This window comes from Mustela putorius, unplaced genomic scaffold, assembly GCF_011764305.1.
Source record: "Mustela putorius furo isolate JIRA1106 unplaced genomic scaffold, ASM1176430v1.1 tig00004039_pilon_pilon_pilon, whole genome shotgun sequence".
In the NCBI taxonomy this organism is placed as follows: Eukaryota; Metazoa; Chordata; class Mammalia; order Carnivora; family Mustelidae; genus Mustela; species Mustela putorius.
In genome coordinates, this window is record NW_025422174.1 from 1,825,432 (window position 1) to 1,849,425 (window position 23,994).

Genomic DNA, 23,994 nt, shown 5'->3' on the forward strand with positions numbered 1-23,994 from the left:
AACTCCTGTTCCACAGAGGGCAGAACTGCTTTTAAAGCTTCTTACTTGTTTTGCATAAGATCACCAGGTTAGCTGGGAACAGCATTCTTTGTTGTGGTAAGAGGAACTACATGACGAAGACGCGACAGGTCACACCAGCTGCTTTCTAAATAGGACAGCCGCGTTTCTGCTCGTTCTGCCGACAGTAGCCTTTTTTCCTGGCTGGCTCAGTCGGTAAAACATGTGACTCGCGATCTCGGGGTTGTGAGTTTGAGTGCCATGTTGGGGTAGAGATTACATAAAAATAAAATCTTTAAGGAAAAAAATTGTTCAAAAAAAAATCAAAGAACACAGGGTCCCTCGGCCCCGACCTGGGCCTCGTGTCTTTGCGAGACGATGCCTGGTTTGAGCTGCACGCGAGAGGGCGACCTGCCCAGCTGAGCCTGTGGGCGGGACACTGACCCTGCGGGCCGGGCCGGGCCGGGCCGTGCCGGGCCGGTGCCGGTCGCAGGCTCGCTCGGTCTGTGTTGCTCTGGAGCTGCAGGGGGCCCTTGTGAAGGCCTGTGTGTTCCTGCAGCGCCCCTCCCCTGACGTGAAGGCGGAGCTGTTCGAGCTGCTCTTCCGCACGCTCCATCACAACTGGAGGCACTTCTTTAAGTCCAGCGTCCTGGCCAGCGTCCAGCGGGGTGTCGCCGAGGAGCCAATGGAGAACGAGCCTCAGTTCAGCGCCATCATGCAGGTGACGTGCGGGAAGGGCCCGTGAGGGAGCCACCTGCTCCCTCGCCTGGCTGTCCCTTGGTTTGCTGCCCTGGCGAACGGGGAAGCTCCACAGTCTCCGGTCAGAGCGTGGTGCTGCCGCTTAGCAGCTGGGCAGGTAGTTAAGTTCTTGGAGCTTTGGTCTCCATCTGTAGAGAGAAGCTGCCTGTTTTGTGAGACTGAGTTCGTTTCTGCCCAGCAACTGGCCTGTGGGGTGCTGGCTGTGTGCCTCTCTCTCGGCCTTGTCCAGTGCTGCCAAGGGTGAGGAGGCTGCCTGCAGCACACGGAGGCGCTCTTGCCCAGAAGCTGAGTGGCGTCTCTCGGGGGAAGGGCCCCGGGCTCTGCTGGAGGAGGCAGGCTTCAGAGTCCCCTGGGTTGGCTGAAGGGTTGACTAATCACTTGAGTAGCTTCTAGCTTCAAAGGTGGAATCCATAATGGGTTCCAGATATGTATTACAAAAGGTCAAGGTGAGACTGATGTGTGAAGTAAGGCCCAGTGGGGAGGACTTTAGAGCTAAGATGACTCAGGAACATTCCAAGGTCTGATCGGAGGCATTAAGGCCGTGGGTACCCTTGTTCTGCCCCTGGCATGAGGAGCCAGCAGAGTGCTGGTTCTTTGGGTGGGTGGGGGGGACCCAGGAGGGCGGGGTCTGAGGTGCTTTCAGTGCTGCCCCTAACGCAGTGGTCTCACCCCCTAGGCTTTCGGACAGTCCTTTCTCCAGCCCGATATTCATCTGTTCAAACAAAATCTCTTCTACTTGGAAACTCTCAACACCAAGCAGAAGCTGTACCACAAGGTCAGTGTCCTTTCTCCGAAGGAGGGGGCGGTGGGCGGGCGGAGGCCCAGCCTTCTCCGAGGGCCGAGGGCTCAGGGTGGGCCACGGGATGGCACGTGGACAGGCTCAGGGGCGGACTGAGCCCTTGGGCCGTCGCTCAGCCCGCCCTCTCTGTCTGCAGAAGATCTTCCGGACCACCATGCTGTTCCAGTTCGTGAACGTGCTGCTGCAGGTGCTGGTGCACAAGTCCCACGACCTGCTCCAGGAGGAGATCGGCATCGCCGTTTACAACATGGCCTCTGTGGACTTTGACGGCTTCTTTGCGGCCTTCCTCCCAGAGTTTCTGAGCAGCTGTGACGGCGTGGATGCCAACCAGAAAAACGTGCTGGGGCGGAATTTCAAGATGGATCGGGTGAGGAGAGAGAGGCCAGGCTAAAGGGCGGGCAGGCGTGGGCTCTCACCCTGGCGCCCACTCAGGGAGGAAGGGGCCGGCCACTTCCGTGTGTGGTCTGTGCCCACTGGTGGCTCCCGAATGACTCGGTGCTGTGGCTGAACGCTGGGCCGCACCTACCCACGGTCTGGGCTTCTGCTGCAAGTGCATTCTCCGGCCCAGCCATCAGCCCCGGCCCCGGCCCTGGCAGTCCATCTGATTGCCTCTGCTGCTTTGGGCTCCCTGCCCCGCATCAAGCACACAGCACCCCCGGCCACAGTCATTTCCTCCTGGGGCCTGAGCCGCTATAGCCCAGACTTGTAGTCTGGGAAGACTGGTGCTCAGGAGCCACATCTCTGAGTCCCGCCAGGGTTAGGATTGTGACCCTGGGCTCTGCCCAGGCCTCCTGGTTCCACGGGGCCTGACCTGGGAGGAGCCCTGTCGCCCTCTGCTGTCTGCCCCGGGAACGTGGCAGGGAAGGGGTGGGGGCTAGGGAGGCAGAGGCCCAGGATGTCCACGGAGCCGTGGTTGCCGGTGCGTCTGAGTCCCACGGCGCCCAGCTTCTCCTGTCCTAGGGTGTCATGTCTGGGCACTCAGCTGCCCTCCTCAGCCGTTAGGTCTCTGCACTTGCCTGCTGGACTCTTCTGGAACTCTTCCCGAGGACAAGTCTGTTTGATCCTTCACCGCCTGACGTGCGGCAAAATGAAACCTTTCTCCCCCATCCTGCGGCCTCCCGGCCTTGCCTTCTGTGCTGCAGTGGCCGGGCCGCAGCCCCACTTGGCGTGCAGACGGACGCACTGCTCCCGCTGGAACAGACTCCGCTCGCTTCTTAGCTCGTCTGTGATGTGCGTCAGCCTGGTTTTCTCTTAGATTCAGCAGCTCCTGTTTTCCTTTGTCTTGGAATCTTTCTTTCCCCGGGGCCTGTCCTGTCTTCTCTGGAGCTTCTGGAAGCCCACGGTAGCTGCTGGGGTGGCTTTCCTTCCTGCTCCTTGAGGCCAAGTCCTGATACCTAACTCTCCCTTTGTCGTCATGTCCTTACCAGTCAACCTCTTGATTTAAAGCAGTGGCTTCCAGGTCTAGTTCTGCATCAGCGCACTTGGGGGCCTATAAAATGCACAGAGACGAACTCTGTGTCCCCCCTGGGACATTTGGGATTTGGCCTTTGGGAGCCACGGATCCAAGAGACCCCCCTTTGGTTTGTTTTCTGGAGGACAGAATACGTAAAAGAACCTGCACCTTCATTCATCTGTCTACGGGTACCTGGGCCTGGCTGGCTCTCTGGCCCTGTGGGGGCGCTGGGGCTCCAGCCCCTCCCCGCCTTCAGAGGAGCCTTGCTGGGAAGACAGGCAACACCACCCTCCTGTGCACGACACTGGGCCAAGCACTTCACGTGCCCTGGCTCGTGGACGCCTTCGGCAGCCTTCTGAGGGGAGGTCCTGTTACTAATTCCAGTTCGCAGATGAGCGGAGGTTCAGCAAGCTCAGCTGGTAGTTGGCAGTTAGAGAACTTGGGAATGCTCGAGCCAGGAAGCGGGCCTTCTGGCTGAGGGTTCCGGCTGCGGAGCCGGTGAGCACTGCCCACACGCAGGTGACCCAGGGCCCTTGGGGAACGAGGAGCAGGGGGGCAGGCCTCCGCCGTCTGGAGCCTCTTTGACAAGAGGCTGGCTTTGAGATGAGTTTGAAGAAGAGAAGAGGTTAGCCAGGGGAAAGATGCTGAGGGGCCCCACCAGCGGGCTTCCAGAAGGTACTCCCGTGGCACCGCCAGCCACATGGCGTCCCACAGGCCCCGTGGCAGTGGCAGGCACCATTGATGTTATTCCGCATTTGGACCTGCAGTCTGGCCCCCAGTGATCCCAGCCTAAGCATGAGGAGGCGGACCTGGGGGGGTGGTCTTGCTGGATTGGGGGAGACTTGGGGGTTCCAGCTGCGAGGGACCTTCTCCACTGGTGTCCTGAGGCCTGTGGGCTCCTGCGGGGGTGTCCCTCCTGATCGGGAGCCCTGGGCGGGGAGGAGTCTGGACACAGCTTGGCCGGCTGTGGTGATGGAGAGGTATGCGTTGGTGGACATACCCGTGTTCACTGGCGAGTCCAGTCTGGGTTCCCTTCTTACCGTGGGAACTGGGGCAAGTTTTGGAAGCTCTCTGTGCTTCCCTTTCGTCACCCTTCACACGGGGACACTAACGAAACCTGTGCTGCAGGCTGGTGGGGAAGCTCAGTGGCTTAGCACCCGGGTGGCCCGGGGCAGGGCCTGGCCTGTGGTGGGCACCCGGGGGGTGTTAGCTTCTGTTCTTTTGCCCCCATAGGGCCGTTGCTGACACGGTGCGAGTGAATGAGCCGCAGTTCTGACTTCTGTAAAGCATTTGCAGACCTCTGCGGCCCGCCCCGGGATCGAGTAGCCGGGGTGGGGTTGCTGGGTGCGGTGGGTGGCGGCGGGGCTGGGCTGCAGCTGTGCCCCTGCCTTGCCTTGCAGGACCTGCCCTCGTTCACCCAGAATGTGCACAGGCTGGTCAACGACCTGCGCTACTACAGACTCTGCAATGACAGCCTGCCCCCCGGCACCGTGAAGCTCTAGGCACGGCCTGCTTGTCGCCAAGGGACACGAGCTCCCACTGCTGCCACCCGCCTCCCCTCCGCCTCTGCCACACAGGGCTCCCGGACAGGCCCCGGCCGCTCCTTGGATTCTCGCACCCTGAACAGCGCTGCCTGCCCCCCGTCCCTCTCCACGCTCCCGTCCCGCTGCCCACCCAGCCGAGCTGGCTTCAGGGTGCGTCTTAGCCCTGGTTGGAGTGCCCAGGGCATCGGGAGCGGGCAGAGGATCGTGCGGCCAGGTGCCAGGGAGACCCCCGGGAATCCTGTGGGCTGGTCCGCGCCACGCCCGCGGACGTCAGCCATGAGGCCGAAACGCCAAGGACTGTTCGCGACAGTGCCACCTTCTCACATTCCGCCCCCACGTGCGGCCCGGCCGGCCCCGGAGAGACTCGATGCTGGGACTGGTGGGCGCTTCTGTCCAGCCTCTCCCGCCCTCCCCTCCGATTGCCTTGAAGTCTCTGCTCTCGTCGGAGATTTGCAGACTGTGGGGTTTTTGTTCTAGTTTTCTCATCATTCCATTGTGATACTAAGAAACTAAGAAGCTTAATGAAAAAATAAAATGCTTATGTTGTTGTTATATAAACGCTGGTCAGGGAGCATCTTTCCACTCAGCTCGCCGGGGCCAACGTGCGGTGGAGGGACTGTCCTGGTGGGCAGCAGGGCTGTGAGCCACCAGGGCCGCGGTGGGGCCGCGGGAGAGCCCAGCGGAGGAGGGCCGGCTCGCGCAGGGACCCCTAGGCCGCCTCTCCATGAAGCTGCAGGAAGACATAGGGCCCCGTTTCTTAGAGTCAGAGGGTAGGGACTTGTCCGTACAGTTCCCCTTGAGGTGCGGGTGGGCTTGGAGCCAGGTAGGGTCCGCCACCCCTGCTCCTCGGGCCTGGGCTCGCGCTCAGCATCCTAAAGAATGGACGCTGCCCGAGACACACAGCCAGGCCCTGGCCGTCGGTGGACCAAAGTCTTGCCGGAGGTCCGCGGCAGCGGGGAGGGCTGGGTGACTGGTGTGCTCGGGAGAGGCTGGAGGCTGGGGAGCACTCGGGGATCCCGGATGTATCTGAGAGCCGGGCCTTGTCGGCCGTGTTCGCGTGTGGCGACGGTGCTTTGTCCTGAAGTTCTGGGATGTCGCGTCAGCAGCTCCTCCTGCGGTCCCGGTGACCGGACCGGCAGGACTAGGCTAGATTTTTTTTTTTTAAAGCTTTTATGAAGTGAGCTCTACACCCAGCATGGAGCTCTAACCTACAGCACTGAGATCGGAGCTGCACGCTCCACCAGCTGAGCCGGCCAGGCGCCCCTGGACAAGGCTAGGTTGTCATGTGGACCCAGCCCTGGTGGGAAGAGGCTCGCTCACCCGCAGTGAGGGTGGCTGCTGGCTTGGTGGTAGAACTGGGGGGGAAGGGAGTTGGGGGCTGATGGCTTGTGCTTCTGAGGCCTTTATGAGCATCCGTGCAGGGCGGGGGTTGGGGGCGGGCAGGGGTCCCTGGGCGGCGCGCACGTGGGCTCCCGGCTGCAGCTAGCCCCACTTCAGAGGTCAGAGAGGAGGAAATTGTCGCTCTTTTGCAGAAAGGAATTAGCATCCAATTATCCCTGGGCTATAAATACCGCCTCACCTGCCTGTGCGGAAAGGCCCGGGTGTGGTCTGCGCCCGAGCTGGTGAAAGGCTCTTTGAACGCCCGCGGGGGGAGGGCCGAAGAGAGCTGCACCCTGGGACGGAACTTGGGACTCGGGGTGCTATGGGGAAGGCTGCGGGGAGTAAGGTGGGCCCCGCTGTTCCGTTCCAAGACTGCTGGGCATGGCCCCAGCTGTGTGGGTCGTAGTGAGCTCCCAGTCCTTGGAGGTGTGCAAGCAGAGGCTGGGGGAGCCGCTCCCCTGGTGTCCCCCTGACTCATCCCTCTTGTCTGCAGTGCCCCCCGCCCCCCGCCCCACAGGTTTTAAGGAGTGTGGCTGCAGAGACTGCATTTGAGGCAGGGGACAGGGAGGCCAGAGACGGATGGCCGGCCGGCTTTAGGTCAGTCCCGACAGCACCGAAGTTTCCACCGAAGAGGACACTTGCTCTGCCATCTTCGGGTGCGGGCAGGCCGCCACGAGAGTCTGTCCCCGTCAGCGGCGTCCACGCGAGGCACAGCCGCTGGCTCTGGGAAGGGTCTGATGAAACACTTCCAGCTTCCAGCACTTTCCTCCACTTGGTGCCATCAGCCTCACACCGCGGAGGATCAACTTCCTTTTCCGTTGCCTTTTCTCCCCTCCTGACATATTGTCGTGAAGAACGCAGAAAGCTAAAAAAAGTCCTCATAGTTCTGCTGCTCAGAGAAAACCACTGTTAATGTTGTGGTGAATTTTTTTCCCCCAATACGTACAAATACATCACAGTTTTGCTCTGTGAACTCGAGCTCGTGTTGTCTTGCAGCCTTTTTTATTCATGATCACGTTGTGACCATTTTTCTAAAACTTGATTTTTAATGGCGGGGGCCGCCCCAGGCGCTCGCGTTGTGTCCAGTTTCCCGGATCCCCCGCGGTGCCGCAGTGAGCTTCTGTGCCCGTCCACGTCCGTGCTTGTGTCGTGGGTTTCCGCAGGTTCTCCTCCTCCGTGCGAAGGGGACAGCGCAAGTGTTCTCGAGGCTTCTGATGGAGCCTGCTGGGCCTGATTCCTATCCTGCAGAAGCTAAGTTACAGACTTGAGAGTTGCAAAATGTCTGAGCTGTTAAGGTCCACTGAGATCATTTGACCATATCAGCCCCTGCTTTTTGTGGATCTTGGGGACTCTCCTGCCCATTTCCGAGAGTCACCATTTATTCCAGAGTGACGTCTCTGCAGGGAGGGGCTGCGGATGGTTCTAGCTGACTCCTGGGCCCTTGACGGGAGCCCTGATGGACAGCCCTGGACTTAAACAAACATTATTTACGGAATCCCTGCCTAAGCCAGGTGCTGGGTTGCAAGTGAAGGACTTGGAGGCTGATCAGGCAGCTGGTGCCCGCCAGGACTTTGCAGGCCCGTGAGGAGACAGACAGACAGACAGGTTGTTGCCGAGGGAGATGTGCTAAGTACAGTGACGGGGGTTGGGGGCTGGAAAACAGATGGGGGACCGAGGATCAGGGGGGCTTCACCGAGGTTGATGACCGCCGAACTCGTCCCTGGAGGGTGTGGAGGGGCTCCCCGGTGGGCAAGCCGGTGAGGACACGGGGTGACGGCCTCCGAAGGCCGGCCAGCAGGCGGGAGCTGCCTGGAGACTTCGCAGATTCCCAAATTGCCGTGATGGAGAAATTGATGGAGAAATGGTTGGGGAGACCCAACAGTTTTGCTTTTCTTTGCATACAAGGATGTCTGGACAGTAGCGGACAGTATCAGCGGCCATCCCGGGCCAGCAGGGCAAAACGGAACTTCTGCTCTCCCTCGTCCCGGAAGCGAAGGCATCTGGCTCTGTGCGGCTTGGCGCGCCAGCACAGATGGCCGCGGTGACCGGCCCAGGGACGCACAGCTGACGGGCAGCGTCCCGTTCTGTGCCGCGAGCACGCAGGAGGACGTGGGCTGGCGGCGCTGGGGCATCTCCGGGATCCGCTCGGGGGGAAAGCAGAGGTCCTCCGTGACTGCCACCTCTGGAGCTCTCCCGAGCCCACCTTGACTGCCCCTGTGGTAGCCCCCACCTGAATGAAGGCAGGGGGTGGGGCTCAGCCCCCAGCGGGCGCCCCAAATGTCGAGCCCATGAGGGTTTTCCGGATTTGCTGTCTTCTGGGAATTTGCTGTCTTGTGGGTGTCTGCTGCGAACACGCGGCCTCACTTTTCAGGGCTCCTCAGGGAAAAACACTTGAGTAAACAGCTCTTAAGTGAAGGATTTCTTTAGTTCAAGGGCTCCCTTCTCTGCTCATCCCTGCGTGCATCGTTGGAAACATCTTTAGAAATCCGTGTTAATTCATTGGTTCCAGCCTTGGAGTTGGTGGGGGTGGCGTGGTTCAGGGCACAGGTCATGCGGCCTCCTGGGTTAGGCCCAAAGCTGGTTCAGAGCCCCAGGGGCCCTGAAGAACACCGGAAGCCCCTGCTGAGTCCAGGCCGGGCACCCGCGGTGGGCTGGGGGTGGGCTGAAAAACTACTGTAGTGAAACATAGGCCAGACATAGGTGGGCATTTTGGCAATCGGTAGATTTTCTTCTTAAAAATAAGCCTGCGTGGCTCCGTGGGTTGAGCGTCCGACGCTTGATTTCAGCTGAGGTCGTGATCTCATGGGTTGTGGGATCAAGCCCCGCCTCGGGTCCGAGCTCCGCGCAGAGTCTGCTTGGGGGCTGTGGTTCTCTCCCTCTGCCCTCCCCAGCTCACACGCAAGCACACGCTCTCTCAAGTTAATAAATCTTTATAAAGATAAAAATAAGCTTCGTTCACCCCCCTTTATTACAGAAATAATACACATTCCTTGGAAAGATACGCAACATGAAGATCTACAAAGCCATTTAATAAGGTCTCAGTGGGCGGCCTACCAGAACTTTCCTTGCATTTACATACGTATGCCCGTACAGAACACCTCTTTCTCCCAGGGGGAATAAGATCATGTTACGTGTGTGGCGGCCTCTTTGCACAAAAACACACGCCCCTCTGGGTGAATCATGTGGGGAGACCCCAGGTCTCCGTGGTTATTTCAGTCTAAGCCACGCCAGGCCGGTGAAGTGGAGGCAGCCGCTGCGACACCGTGGGAGGTCCATCCGGGACCTCGTCTCTCAGACTCACGGGGGTGTCTGGAGCCAGTGGGGGGGTTCTGAGGCCAGAGACTCATCCAGACATGAGTCTTCTCCCTGACCTCAAGAGAGAGGACCCCTGTCATTCTTGGAGCCACTGAGGGAGGCACAACCCCCATTTTACAGAGGTGGAGCCCGAGGCCCGGGGGCCTCCTCCCCATCCCTACCCGCGTTCCCGTGCTGGAGCAGATGACTCCCGGGTTCCCCAGGAGTGGCAGCGACCTTGGTTCTAGCCTCTGAAGGGCACTCAAGAAGGAGGAATTCAGACCCCAGAGAAAGATGTGCGGAGCATTTCAATCTTCCCTGCCGAGCCTGCCTGGGGCGCTGCCAGGAGCCCAGAGGAAGCTCTGGGGGCTTTTATTACGTTAATGATCTGTATTGTGGCATTTCCAAAAATGGTTCCCACCTCCTCCATGCTGGAAGAGACAGGAGGAGACAGGCCGTCACCGCCCCCCAGACACAGCCAGTTTTGCCCTTTTGCAGGTGCCCCCCCCCAACCTAGGATTCCCTGCCTTCAGACCAAAAGCTTAGAAATGAGAATATCGAAGTTCAGAGAGGGCAGTGACTTGCCCAAGGCCACACAGCAAGTCACGGGCAAAGCTGGGGTCCGTGTTCAGGTCCATAGGGCTCCAGAGTCCGGAGAATTCCAAATCTTGCTCTGTTCCCTGCCAGAGACACTGTGACTGCTTTGCTCTGTTTTCCTCCTCGTGACAGACCTGAGTGGAGGCACTTTGTGGGTGGTGTCTGAGCTGTGGGAAGAACAGGGAGCTGAGTGCTCAGAGTCGGGGTCCCTGTGCGTCCTGGATTCATGGTGCCTACCCGTCTCATCCCCGTCCCTTTCTGGGCCCTGTTCGTCTGCAGATGTGGTGGGGAGTCAAGCCAGCGGGTGTGAGGAGGGGACCCGCTTCCTGGCGCACGGTACGGCGGGTCTCCGTAGCCAGGGGTCCTGCTCCTCTGTCCTCCATGTCCTGGGGGCTTTGAGAGCTGTTTGCAGAATTAGGTTTCCCTGTGATCCAGATGGGGCTGCGCATCCGGGAGGCCCTGGGCACTCTGGCCCCAGGAGGGCAAGGGTCCTTAGGGTTTCTACGTGGCTGGGGATTGTGGACTCCAAGGGCGGGCTGTGTAGGTTCCCCCTGCTGTGACCGTGCACCTCAACCCACTCTTAGTTCAAGGACGCGTGTCATTTATGGGCCAGTCTTACTGATCCCCGGACATTTTCTGATGGTCTTCACTGTGACGGGTGCCAGGTCAAGGGTTAGATGTGAAGCTTGGATAACACAGGAGTCCTGTCCTTCAGAAAGGGAGGGGGGGTCCTATTGTGTGCCCCATGGCTTTACTTGGATATGTGTGTGTGAGTGCACCCGCACGCGTGCTAGGCGGTGGACAGAATGTACTGTGCTCTGATGGGAGTCAGAGGGGCACAGAATGTACCTCCTTCTATAACTGATCTCCTCGTGCTCTGGAAAACGGGTGGCAGGAAAAATGTGTTTTGAAAAAATGTGCGGATTTAACAGAACCCGTTCTTTCCAGATTTAAAACAGGCTCTTCCGGATAAAATGTTCAGTTAAAGTTCAGACTCTAGACAGGCTTGGTGCGAATTCCAAAAGGCTCTCTTCCTCCGAGCAGGTGCAGCGCTGTACAAGGAGAATGCAGGGTGGGCACGATTTCAGCTGGTACCTGTCCCCTCAGCCAGGCCTTCTTGGACAGTGAACAACTTGCACGGCTGTCCACGGCGAATCTGTCAAACTTCCATCAAAACTGTCTTGTCTCAGAAGGTATCCCTTACCCTTCATCCGTCCTCTTTCCAAGGTGGCTTTAAGGGGGCTGGTGCAGCTCATGTGTCTATGGGGTTGCGGGAGGGACCTCTGGTCCTTATTTTAGACTTCAGACCCTCAGTGGATAGGGCTGCTTGAATATCCAGAATGGACTCGAGTCCGGATCCAAGGCTCCGTGAGTCTGTAGGCCATGCTCCCACCTGTAATATCTGGCCTTTCCCGGTCTCCCGCAGGAGGCGGTGGGACAGCCCCCGCTGTCCCTGTCAGCAGACCAGAGCTTCAGAGCCGGCGGCCTTGAGGCCTCAGTGTTGTTTGTAGTGGGTGTGAGCAGCCCCCCCTGCCTCCCCAGCCCCCCGGTCTGGGCGTGGGTGCTGCAGAGGCCGCTCCCCTCTGCCCCGGCGGCCTGTTGCTCTGGGCCGCACAGGGGTCCCTCTACTCATGAGCCTCGGCTTTCCTCGGCCATCGTGGGAACCGGCGTGCTCCGGCTCTGGTGACTCAGCGGCCTCCCTCTGGTCCTCCTGGGCCCCGGGGGTTTAGGGTTTTCCCTCCTGTCAACCGCCCCATCCTCTGTGGTCAGTCCTTGCTCTGGCAGCTTGGATGTGACAACAGGGGAAGGTCGTGGGGGTGGTGGCCGCTGGTCCTCTCTCCATGTGGTCTGTCTGCCCTCTTCTCCCGTCCCCCAGGGGCTGAGTTTGGGGGTCAGTCTTGGACTCCCGCGCTTGAGGGGACAGGAGCTTCCTGGCCGGCCACTCACCCTGGAGAGAACCAAGGGAATCCACTTCCGTAGGGAAAGGTGCTTTGATGCCTTCTGTCTGCGCTCACCCAGGCGACTTGATGGGGACATGCGGCTGCCTGGGGAGAGTCCTTAATCAGGCCTGGAGCTCTTCCACTAGGGGCCACGCTTCCACTAGGGGCCAGCAGCCCTCCCGCCTGCCCCTGAAGTCTTGATGTCCTTCCCCGCGCCCGCTCGGCCTCCTGCTCTGAGAAGCGGCTTGCCTCGCTCCCAGCGTGCACATCTGATAAAACGGGGGGCTGGGACGCCAGTATCGCCATCTGCACGGGAGGTAGGGGGTGGGGACGGACTCCTGACTTGAGAATTTCCCCCAGACACAAAGCCTATTTCAAAGGCGGTGAGCACCTGCAAGGTGACCTGTGCCCACTAGGGGGCCACACGGGGGTTTCTGGATCCCTGGGCCTCCTCCAGCCAGACCCGCCGCCCAGACCCTCCCCTCCGTGAGGGGGGCCAGCGGGGCAAGCCTGCAGGCCTGGGCCTTCCGGGGGTGTGGGGGGGTCGGGGGGTGGCCCCCTCTCTCTGTCTTCCTCTCCCAGTCCCGACCCCCTGGAAGCCGCTGGAGAGGTTGGTGTCCGAGGGCTGGGCTGTGGCTGTGGCAGTCCGGGTCTCTCTGACCTCCCCGAGGAGGCAAGAGTCAGATGCGGGCAGATCTGGGTTCAGGTTCCCGTGTTTCTGCGTCCTCACCGCAGGGTCATGCCCTAAATGTTGGAAAAAGCGTAGTGCCACTCCCACCCCGAAGTAATTCCAAATAGCAGCAGTTCTAAGTCAGTCAGACCCGTCCGCTAGTAAAACTGAGGCTGGGGTCGGGGAGGCAAACAGAACAATACTGAAGTCCGAGCGTTCGATTTGCTGTTTCTCAAGTGAAACGATTTCCCTTGCAGGCAGGCTGATCTCCTGGGCAGCTCAGTCGGCCCGGCTGTGTGACCTCGGGCAAATCTCTTACTTAGTCTCTCTGCTGCTGGGCCCGCATCTACACAGCAGCCTTAGGACGCGTTCCTCCAGGGACCTTGAAGGGCCACGGGAGGTGACAGAAGCATTCTGCTTCGAACTCGGGGCACAGTCGTGGCTCAATAAACAGGGGTCCTCTGGGCTGTCGGGGGCCTTGTGACGGCTGGTCAGCAGCACATGGGGCAAAAGCCAGGGGGTTCACATTTCTTGAGCACCTACTAAGTGCTGTGTTGGGGCATTTCACTCACTGGAGTTTAAGGCAATGGTTTCATTTCTTTAAGACGGGGGACAGCATAGCTATAGATTCAGAATTCCAGGCTTCTGGATTCCTGTTGCATGGCCTCGGGCATGTTCCTGAGACCACTTCTGCCTACCCTCTGAGGACCATGGGCCAAGAAAGGGGATTTCCCCTTGGTCCCTCCAGGTCAGTGCAAAGGTCCTGAGGCCTTCAGATTGAGATCAACTAGGGTCCTGGACCCCTGCAACGGACCTCCCACCTTCAAAAGTCACTGAGCCAGAAATGCCACTGATGTCCAGTTTCCGAAGGGCTCCCCCAAATTCCAGCAACCAAGCCCTGAGCAGGAGATCACCGTTGTCCTGGTTCTTCACCCCCTTTGTCTTGTGGTGTGCCAGTCTTCCACTAAAGGGGACGAATTTCTTTCCCATTCCTTGACTCCGGGTTTGTCCCTGTGACTTGGGCTTAGAGGGTAAGTGAAAGTGACGGTGGCCATTTCTGAGTCCGGACCTTCAGAGACTCCGTGTTTGTGTCCCCGTCTGCCATTGTCAGGAAGAGTCAGCGGGGACAGCCCCACTGGTCCCAGGAGAGGGTGGAGGACACGTGGGGAAGAGCCGAGGTCAGCCTAGCTCTCCAACACCAGCCAGCCGCAGAGCCCTGAGCTGGGCGGCCGGATCCACCCCAGACAGGCGAGCAGGTCGAGCCGAGAGCAGGATGCCAGCCGCAACCCTGCCGACCCGCCCCCCCGCCTCCCCCGCTCCCCTGCTCCCCCGCACACACGAGCAGGCCCAGGGGAGATGGGCAGAGCTCTCCAGCCAGCTCATTCTAGATCAAACAGCCCCGGTGAGCTGCTTTTCCTGAACTAAATAAACCCGTGTTGTTGTGGGCACTGGCATTCCGGGGCTCCTCGTTAGACAGGACTGTCCTGGCCCCAGGGACCCAAGGCACACCTCCGTCGTCCGCCCCACGCTGGGGGAGGGACTGAAAATAAGGATGCATCACTCACCTCCCTAGGCTCAGAGCAGGCTCCTGCCTGGGCTTCTCTCTGGCTGGGGCACCGGGCGGGGGTCCACCCTCCAGCCTGCAAGCACGAGGCCAGGGTCCCCTCCCCAGCAGGCATCCCCGGGCTGTCGGCCCTTGGCTTCGGCCCTTAGCTGCCAAGCAGGGACAAGACCCTCCTTGAGGGGCCAGCGAGCTCTTACCTTAATGAGTCTCCACATCCTCCCCGACTCTGCTGGCGAGGAAACTGAGTCAGCGGTGGGTAAGTGTCCTGCCCAAGGGCACAAGCGATGGGTCCGGGATCCCAACACGTGAGGAGCCTGACACGGGAGCCTGTGTTCACGGTCACCGGGTCCTGCCGCGTCCTGAGGCTTAGGGCGTCTGAAAGTGGCTCTTCATGGTTCCTCTTCTGTTTGCCTCCCCCTTGGGTCCTGCCCTCGGGTAGCTGGTGTTCCAGGGGAGGAGACAGAATAGCCGGGATATGAAACAACTGAGGAACTACACAGGGGCCATTTCAGTCGGCGCCAAGCGAAGACTGTGTTGGTGATGGGACGTACACAGTCACGGGAGAGGCCACCTTTGGATGGATGGTCAGCGGTGGGGGAGAGGCTCTCTGAGGTGGGGACAAATGGAGAGCTTGTGAGGCAGGAGGAACAGCCGTGCAAAGGTCCTGAGGCAGGAATCGGTTGGGCATGGTTGAGAACCGAAGGAAGACCAGCGTGGCTAGTATTTAGAGGGCAAGGGAGGAGTATTATGAGGTATTATTTGTTAGTATTATTTTGACATGAATTTTAAACAATATTGGAAAGTCCAAAGTGTTTAACACAGTGTTCCCCGGCCCCCCCAACACTGCCCAGGCAGGGGCTGACATCTTGCCACACACAGCTGCCTTGCTTGGCAAGAGCCTCAGCCCTTCCTCGGCAGCCCTTGCTGAGGCCTCCGTGCCTCCACCCCAAACTCAGGCAGCCGAAAAGCAGCCTAGACCCTTGGGCCCCTTAATTAAATGAAGGATCTTGAGAGGAGACCATCCTGGTTTGTGCGGTGGGCCCTAATTTCAATGACAAGTGTCCTTAAAAGAGACCCATAGAGGAGCCCCCAGGAATGTCGCGGGCACAGAAGCTGGAAGAGGCAGGGAAGGACCCTCCCCAGGAGCCCCCGGGAGGCAGTGACGCCCTGGCACCCCCTGATCTCGGACTTCCGGCTTCCCGAACTGGGAGAGCCCATCTTTGTCGTTTGAAGTGGCCTGGTTTGTAGTGATGGGTTGTGGCAGCCCTAAGAATCAGACCAGCTCTGTGTCACCTGTACCCAGGTCAGGGCCCGAAACGCTGCAGAAACGCCGCAGAGCAGGAAGCCTTTTCTGGAAAGGGCCAGAGGGCAAACACTGGAGGCTCAGTGGGCTGTTTGCCTCTGTGGCCACAGCCCAACTCTGCCCACGGAGCATGAAGGCAGCCATAGACGATACGGAATCCACAGGGCCGTGTTCCAATAAAACTTTATTTATGGAGGCCGAAATTTGAATTTCATAGAATTTTCCAGGGTCACAAAATATTATTTTGACTGTTTTCCCCAACTATTTAAAAATGTAAAAAGCACCTTCTTAGCAGGTGGGTCGACCAGGTGGCGGGCTGGATGTGGCCCGGGGGGGCCACCGTTGGCTGCTTCCTGTACACTTGCTCGCTGAGTGTTTGCTGACCGACTGAACATACCTCCGGGGTGCTGGCTGGGGGCTCCCGTCAGATGGTAGCCCAGGGACTGTGATGAACCTGCATGCACACTCCTCGAGGAGTTAAACCTCCCCGAGGCTTAAAATAGATTTGGATTCTGGATGACCATCCGGGTACAGCTCTGAGGATAGTGGAGCTGAACCTCCAACCCAGGGATGGGCAAGTCTGGTCAGGGGCTGCCAAGATTAGGTCGGGGAGTAAATGAGCAAAGTAGGTCTGATGTAAGACAGCTGGGAGTGGCAGGGAGTGTGGCAAAGTGGAGAGACCATCTACTGGCTTGCGGCGATTACTCAGCTTCATCTAATTCTGCTGGCTGGGAATGCAGGCCCCGTGCTGGCAGAGTTCTAGAATGTTCCTGAGAAGGTGGAGAATCCAATTGTTTGTGTGAAATCTCCCGGTTTCAAAAACTTGGCTCAAGAGAAAAAAGAAAATCTTGGCTCAAATTAGAAAAAGAAGTCATGGCAGGAATTTTCCACATGTCCAATGGATATATATCCGTCTTACGATGGTTCAGGGGGCCCTGACCTACAGCACACAGCTCTGAGATGGCCAGTCTGTGTGTCCGTGACCTCGCAGTTTTCTGAGGGAGGGGTCCCTGGGCCCCATTCACTGGGTGAAGGTTGAAGAGCTCAGAGGGTCTCTCTCCAGTCAGAGTAGGCCAGAGACTAAAGTCCCGGTTCCTGGAGTGACCAGGTCACATGTGACTCTCCTCAGTTGATGGTGAGGTGGCCAGGCACACCCCTGGAAGCTACTGTCACTCCCGTTCACTAAGTTTGTTAAAGAAACTTCGGGAAAGTAGATGTCCCTCTGCGCCTGCGTCTTCCCGGCCCGGGGAAGCACTGGGTAGGAGCCTGGCGGGGGAGCCAGCCCTTCCGCACCCGCCTCATGCCTGTGCCGTCTCATTTCACAATCCCATCAGACTCGGCACCTGCTCTGGTGGAGAAGGATTTGCTCTTAATGAGTCTGTCCAGAATTGCCTTGTTTTCTTGGCATTGACAAACTATATCCCTTAATAAAAGTTTCATGACTCCATTTAGTGAGGGAGACATGTAATCCCAGCCCTCCTGCCCTGATCTCGGAGATTATCTCCGCGTGTCGGTCCCGGGAACATCCCTGTGTTTAACACCAACCCTGTCTTCAGGGCATCTGTGGGCAGAGGGAGCCGCCCACGCCCGCCTCTGCCCTAATCACTCGTCGCAGAGTGTCTGCACACCTACCAGTAACGTGCCCCTCCCAGCAAGGGATTGGGTCTCTTTGCCCTCCCTCGAGGTCCGAGGTCCAGGCTGAGGTGCTTTGACCAATGGAATGCACAGAAGGGACTCCTGTGAGTGCCTTGGACAGACGGAGCTCCAGAAGTCTGGCAACTTTCACCGCAGGGGAAGGGCTCCCGAGGAGGAGAGCTAAGATAGCCCAGCCGGCACAGGGACATCTGCTAGAAGGGCCAGTGAGATCATCGCTGGCCCCCCCACCCCCAGCCCCGGTCAAGCCATCAGAAAACTGCAGGCCATGAATGACAGCAGGAGAGAGGAGCAGGGCTGCCCGGATTCCAACCCACAGCATCATGAGAAGTAATTGCTGCTTTATGCTGCTGAGTTTTACAGGTTTGTTAAGTGGCACTAGATCACAGCTGTACCACCTCTCAGTCTCAGCCGTGATGTTTGGGTGGGGGCTGAGCCGCACACAGCTCCAGGGGTGCATCCTGACTGGCTTAAGCCAATCGGAACATCACATTCTCCCTGTCCACGATGAGGCATCTGGAATCATGGGCTGGGGATTCCTAGAGAGAGAAAACCTCCCCACTGTCCGAGAAAGAGCTGGCATGATGTGAAAATGTAAGGTCAGGAATCAAGGCGTCCGTTCCGGGGACTTCCGTATGGAGCCAAGGGCAGAGGGATGAAGCTAATGCCAAAGAAGAGAAACCAGAGGCTGAAGAGGACCCAAGTCCTTGACATCTTTGAGCTGCTTGATCAAGCCACACCTGAAGCAAGACCTCCCCCTGGGCTTTTCAATTGCATGAGCCAATGAGTGACTACTAATAACCTAACTGTCAAACAACAGAAGATTATTCTTGTAGTGGTGGGATGTCCACACAGTGAGACACTCTGCAGCCATTAGAGTGCAGTTGGGGCCATCAGATCTGAACAGAAGTCTTCATGGTGCCATTTATCTCCTGTGTGACCCCAGGCTAGTCATGTAACCTTCTGAGCCTCCGTTTCTTCCTCTGTGAAATGGGCACAGTAATAATGCCCACCTGGAGGATGTTTGTGCTAAGTGAACCATGTGAAGAGCTCAATATAGTGTCTGGAACATTCCTAAATATTTAACTAATGGCTATTACTATTAACAACATCTAAGGACATTAAACAGTGATTGTGATAGGATTTCAAATGTAAAAAGCCTGATACAAAACTGAGTGTGCAGGGCGCCTGGGTGGCTCAGTGGGTTAAGCCGCTGCCTTTGGCTCAGGTCATGATCTCAGGGTCCTGGGATCGAGTCCCGCATCGGGCTCTCTGCTCAGCAGGGAGCCTGCTTCCTTCTCTCTCTCTCTGCCTGCCTCTCAGTGTACTTGTGATTTCTCTCTGTCAAATAAATAAATAAAATCTTAAAAAAAAAAAACTGAGTGTGCAGTGTTACTAAGATTTTATAAAATGTACATAAAATTTTGCATGAAAACACCAAATTATCCACCAAAACGAGTACCCAATCATTGTGAAATTATAGGCAACCCGAACACTTTTTTGCATTCTCTGAAGTTTTTGCAACATGCTATCTTTATAATCAGAGGAAAAGCTATTATAAGGGAAGGAGGGGTCACGTGGGTGCCTCAGTCCACTTCGGCTCAAGTCATGATCATGGGGTCCTGGGATGGAGCCTCCTGTCGGGCTCTCTGTGCAGCAGGGAGTCTGTTTTCCTTCTCCCTCTGCCCCTCCCTCGAGCGAAGGTTTTCTTTCAAATGAATAATAAAATCTTAGGAAAAGAAAACAAGAAAGGAAATCACGGAGAAAGCAAGGAAGACGGCTCTCACATGGTGCGACGATTCTGGGAAGATAAAGTACGTCTTCTGTGGGGGAGTGTTGGAGGTTGAGCTGGTGGTCCACAGCCTCCCAGCTGGTCCCTAACGGATCCCCGCTTTCCGTTCACATCTCTGAGGAGTCCTCTCTCACACTGGCTGGTACTGACCTTCGTAACACCTTGAATGTTAAGGAAATTGCCCCGTGTGTCATCCGAAGCTAGACTATAAAGGACATTGCAGCTTTGCCTCATTTTCTCCGAGATCTCTGGCTCTGAGGAAGCCAGCTGCCATCTCGAGAATGAGCTCAAGCCACACTGTAGACAGGCCAGCACGGCAGGGGGGTCTGCGCTTTCTGCCAACAGCCGGCATGAACTTTGGGGGCAGCCATCTTGGAAATCAAGCCTCCAGGGACTGTAGCCCCGTCTGACATCTTGACGGTGGCCCTGGGAGAGAACCTGAGCCAGAACCCCCCTGACAAGCCAATCCTAAATTCCTGACTCAGAGATACTGAGAGCTAATAAAAGCTTCTTGCTGTTTTAAGTGACTGTGTTTGGGGTCATTTGTTACACAGCAATGGCTGACTGGTACACCAAGACGGAGGAGCCCATGCCTATTAAACCCTAGCATTGTTCCAGGAACCCATGAATATTCTTATGGTAGAGTATGGTAGAGAATATTCTCTCAGGTAGAGTCAGTATGGCTTGAAGCGTTTTCTGTATTACTCAGGCAATTCTCACAAGAAGTCTGAGGCAGAGGCTACTACTATTCTCACTTTACAGGCAAAGAAACCAAGACATGGAAAGACTGAACGGCCAAGGGGACATAGTGACTGGTAGGAGAGCTGGGGTTCAAACCCACACGGCCTGGCTCCAGAGGGGCCACACTGCTGCCCATGACGCCACGTCATGAGAAGACACCAGGGTCAACAGAGCAGCCGATGTTCTATGTGAGTCCCCTTTCTTTCTTCCCTCTTGTCCACCGCAAAGGAATGTTTCTATGAAGGCGTGTTTGATGAGCATCTCTGGGACAAATGTTGGCCATTTCTGCTCTCCACTTTCTTTTCCAGTTCTGTTGATTCTGGAGACGCTTTGAGAGTTCTAAAGAGGAGAAGTCTCCATGTGACCTCCTCCATCTTCCTGGTGACCCAGACCTGCTGCCTGGATGCCTGGGGCCACCCGTGATTCCATCTGTGTCCTTCCTCTTTGAGGACATGCCTCGCACTGGTCATCAGGGACAGGGCTGGGGGCTGGAAATGGGAAGGAACACGAACACAATGTCCACAGAATCGGTTCGCTTTTGCTCCCAAAATGCTATGTGACAAATGAGCCCCCCCCAAGTCAGAGCCTTGAAGCAATACTTGCTTATTCGTGTGGACCTGTGGGTGGGTTGGTTGACTGATCGAGCCTGCACCCAGCAAGGGAGCTTTGCTGGTCTTTGTTGGGCTCAGTCACCTATCCGGAAGTCAGCTGGCGGGGGGGCTGCCAGTCAAGGTCCTCCTCCTGGGGCTAGCTAGCCTAGCTCAGGTGTATTCTTATCCTGGCAATGACAGAGGGCATCTGGAAACATGCAATGTACCTTGAGGACTAGCCTGGCACCGGCCCAACAATATTTCTATCTTATACTATTGGAAAAACAAGTCACATGGCCAAATCCAAAGCCAAGAGCCAGGGCAATGTGCCCACAGTGGAAGGCTACTCCAAAGTTACATGGCGAAAGGTATGACACAGAAATACGTAGAATATGGTACAGAAATAAGTATCAGAGCCAGAACAACAGCCCAGGCAGAAAGCACAGTAGCTTCCAAACTCTACTATATTTCTCCCAAACCACCAAGAAGGCAGGCTCCGCCTTCTCCCAGGGGCCAGGCCCCCTTGCTGTGCAGCCAGATGACAGGTATACACAGGAGGGGCCACACTAAGCCACAAACACCTGGTCTACTTCCTCCTCCCATTGATTATGACCCCTTGAGACCAGTAATATCCACATTCCTGAGCGTGAAGACTTACTACAACCCCTTTGATCTATAGCCCCAAGTCACCCACTTCTCGTGCCATCCTTGGTTCACTGCTCATGCTGGAGGGTGCTGGCCACGGCTAGATTTTCTCTCAATAATACCCTTAACCCAGGAGGGGGCTCCATTCTTCCTTCCATGCTTCACTGACTCCACGATTTCTTTTCTCTTTTTAAAGATTTTATTTATTTATTTGACAGAGAGAGATCAGAAGTAGGCAGAGAGGCAGGCAGAGAGAGAGGAGGAAGCAGGCTCCCTGCCAAGCAGAGAGCCCGATGCAGGACTCGATCCCAGGACCCTGAGATCATGACCGGAGCCGAAGGCAGAGGCTTAACCCACTGAGCCACCCAGGCGCCCTGACTCCACAATTTCAATGAAACCCTCTTCTAATAGAACAGATTGCTTTTTTGGTCCAAAACTTCCAACACACAGAATGGAGTTGACCTCTCAGAGGGCTCCTGAGGAGGCCCCTTCCAGGTCAAGGCATCCTGGGCCACTGGAGTTGGGAGTCACGGGCCTGGGGTTGAACCTTAGCTCTGCCATTGACCTTGGGGAGGTCATTCCTCTTCTAGCCTCAGTTTTCTTATCTATAAAATGCGGATATAAGGGCACCATCAGGGTCATGTGTGTAAAGCTCTGGGGATTCTGTGTGGCATGGAGTGGATGTCCTTTTACTTTTACTTGGGAGACTGAACCAATGCATGGAAGGTTAGACAGGTGTGTGTGTGTTAACAGATTAACGCTGGTTAACAGGTTGTGCGGTAAAGATAAAAGGCTCCAAAAGACGTGTCCTGGTCATACAGCTGAGGAAGATAAGGCAGCACAGGGCAACACAGGCGAAGTTCACTCTTTTCCAGCAAGTTCTCTGCCCCTCCCCTTCCATGGGAGCGTGGGATTCGGGCATCCCTCGCACAGTCCTGGACTTCAGCTTGCTGGAAACCCACAGTGTCCCCTGCGTGGTGGGGAAAGCTCTGGTCCCCAGGTTCAGGGGTCCCCAAGTTCTCAGCCTGGGAACTTCCCCCTGCCCCCCCCCCAACAGTCTCCCTTTTGACAGAATCGTCTATCACAACCACAGCTGTCATGTCCTCAGAAAGCTTTCTGGTCAACCCCTCGGAGTTCTGCCCAGTCTGTGCCTCGGTTTCCCTGACTGTCAGAGAGGACCAGACCCGTGCCTGCCTCATCGTGTGGCTTGTGGGGATAATGAATGCATAGACGGGAGCCTGCTTCGCTCCTGGCGCAGAATCAATATTTTCTATTGTATTCATCGCGTATATTATTACCGCTAAAAACAAGACCTTTCCACAGACGACGTCTCCGTGATCCTTTGTTATGAGACGTGGAGCGACCCTGAGGAGGACTTTCCACAGCTGCCGAGGCTGAATGCGAGGCTCGTGTTTTTCTCTCATGGAAAAGACAAGTGCCCACGTTAGCTGGCCTCTTCTGGGGTGACACGTGACTGTCAGCTCTTTGTCCCCCAAAAGACAATGCACCTAATCTGCTCCTTCAAGAAGAAGGTGACTTTTAAACAATGCACGAGACTCATTGTTTTTTGAGAGGAACTCAGGTGTTGGGAAGAACATTCTGGAAGCAATGTTTGGAAACCCTTCCATTTTTATGAACTTTTGTTGCCGAAAAGCAATGAAAGTATGTTTCCTTCAAAAACTCTCCAAGTGGGCATGCTTTAAGGACTTGAAAAAAGAAAATTTCCACCAATTCCAAAATCTTTCAAAAGAAAACTTTGAGGGGGATTTGAATCCGTTTGCTAAAAACACGCAAATACCAATCAGCTGATTTGTCTGCAAGACTAAGTGATGGACATCAAGGAACATGTGCTTAGCCATTTTCATTGAAAATGATTCCCTGGGGTGCCCGGGTGGCTCAGTGGGTTCAAGCCTCTGCCTTTGGCTTAGGTCATGATCCCAGAGTCCTGGGATGGAGCCCCGCATCGGGCTCTCTGCTGGGCAGGGAGCCTGCTTCCTCCTCTCTCTCTCTCTCTCTGCCTTTCTGCCTACTTGTGATCTCTGTCAAATAAATAAATAAAATCTTAAAAAAAAAAAGGCATTAAAAAAAAAAGATTCCCTATTTTGTGAATGGGACTCAAATGTGAGTATCGATACCCAGGAAGTGTAGCCCCCAAGCCACTTCTTCCATTTGGATTGATCCATCTTTGTGTAAATCAAAATTTCAACATCGCTTTCAGCTTTAAGAGCTGCTCAAATCATGTATGGAAAGAACCTTACATAAAACCAGACCTTGACCCACCACCACGCGGTGTTAACCCATGCTTTTCCAAAATCAACAAACGAAACACACCCAGTTTCATCGTAAGCCGTAAAAAAACCCACTAAGAATGTCCAAGTGAAAACCGAAAGGTCTGTTGCGCTGTTATCAAATAAAACAGAAACATTTAAAAGTAGTGTTTATCTAGTCCTTATGCCCCTTAAATTTTTCTGGTTTTTGTGTATATGCGACATACTGTTCATGGTATATTTGTGCATCACTATGGAATTTATAAATATTGATACTCAGCTCCAGACTTCTGCTCTTAATCATTTATGGAGTCCCAGGTCCCCCACCCTTCCGGCCCCCCTCCCGCTCCGCCCAGATCTCTCCCCAGTGTTAGCTTCTTGGGGGTGGGTGGGGAGGTGGGGGGCTTCTTCCCCAGTCCCGGAAAGCAAGGTCCGCTGTGGCCCTTAGGGGGCAGCAGAGGGAAGCAAACAAGCGCTTCCCAAGGTCTGCTCCGAGAAAAACAGCCCAAGAAGGGGCTGGTCCGGGAGACACCAGAAAACATCTTTTTTCTCCCCAATTCTCCTGGCATGTCTCTCAAGACTGGAGTAAACCAGACCGTCTTCAGACCTCAGAGACTGAGGAAAATCCCACTGAGCGCCGAGAACAAGGAGTGAGGTCAGGGAGTGAGGACCCCTTTGGGTCGTGGGTCTGACCCTTGATTCACCCCAAGGTGCCAGGAAGACAAGCCCTGGATTATTCTGACCCCTGCCCTTGCTCCTTCCTGAGCCTCGGTTTCTCCGTAAGGGTCCCATAAGGGTTCAATGATCGATCTCTGGCCAAAGTGCCTGGCACGCAGTTGGTGCCAAATAAAGTTCACAGACTCTGACTCGAGGGTCCTCAGAGCAGCCTTCAGTGTGCGGCGTGAGCCTGGCCCAGAGCAGGGACCCGAAAAATCCTTCTTGAACAGTTGTCGGAAGAGCCAAGACAGTTCCAAAGGACAGGCTGATCGAATGAAGTTGGCTCCGT

At 56.3% G+C, this 23,994-nt stretch overlaps 1 protein-coding gene across 4 annotated transcripts in view; it reads left to right on the plus strand.

The window, feature by feature from the left end:
• The window catches only part of XPO6 (exportin 6), a 98,033-nt gene extending 92,923 nt beyond the window's left edge, over positions 1–5,110 (plus strand). For all 4 annotated transcript variants that reach the window (XM_045072504.1, XM_045072502.1, XM_045072503.1 and 1 more), the window contains 4 exons: positions 557–718; positions 1,433–1,531; positions 1,692–1,922; positions 4,409–5,110. In XM_045072504.1, coding sequence (XP_044928439.1) covers positions 557–718; positions 1,433–1,531; positions 1,692–1,922; positions 4,409–4,510 — 594 coding nt within the window. In that variant the 3' untranslated portion in view covers positions 4,511–5,110. The remainder of the gene's footprint in view (positions 1–556; positions 719–1,432; positions 1,532–1,691; positions 1,923–4,408) is intronic.
• Positions 5,111–23,994: the final 18,884 nt, after the last annotated feature.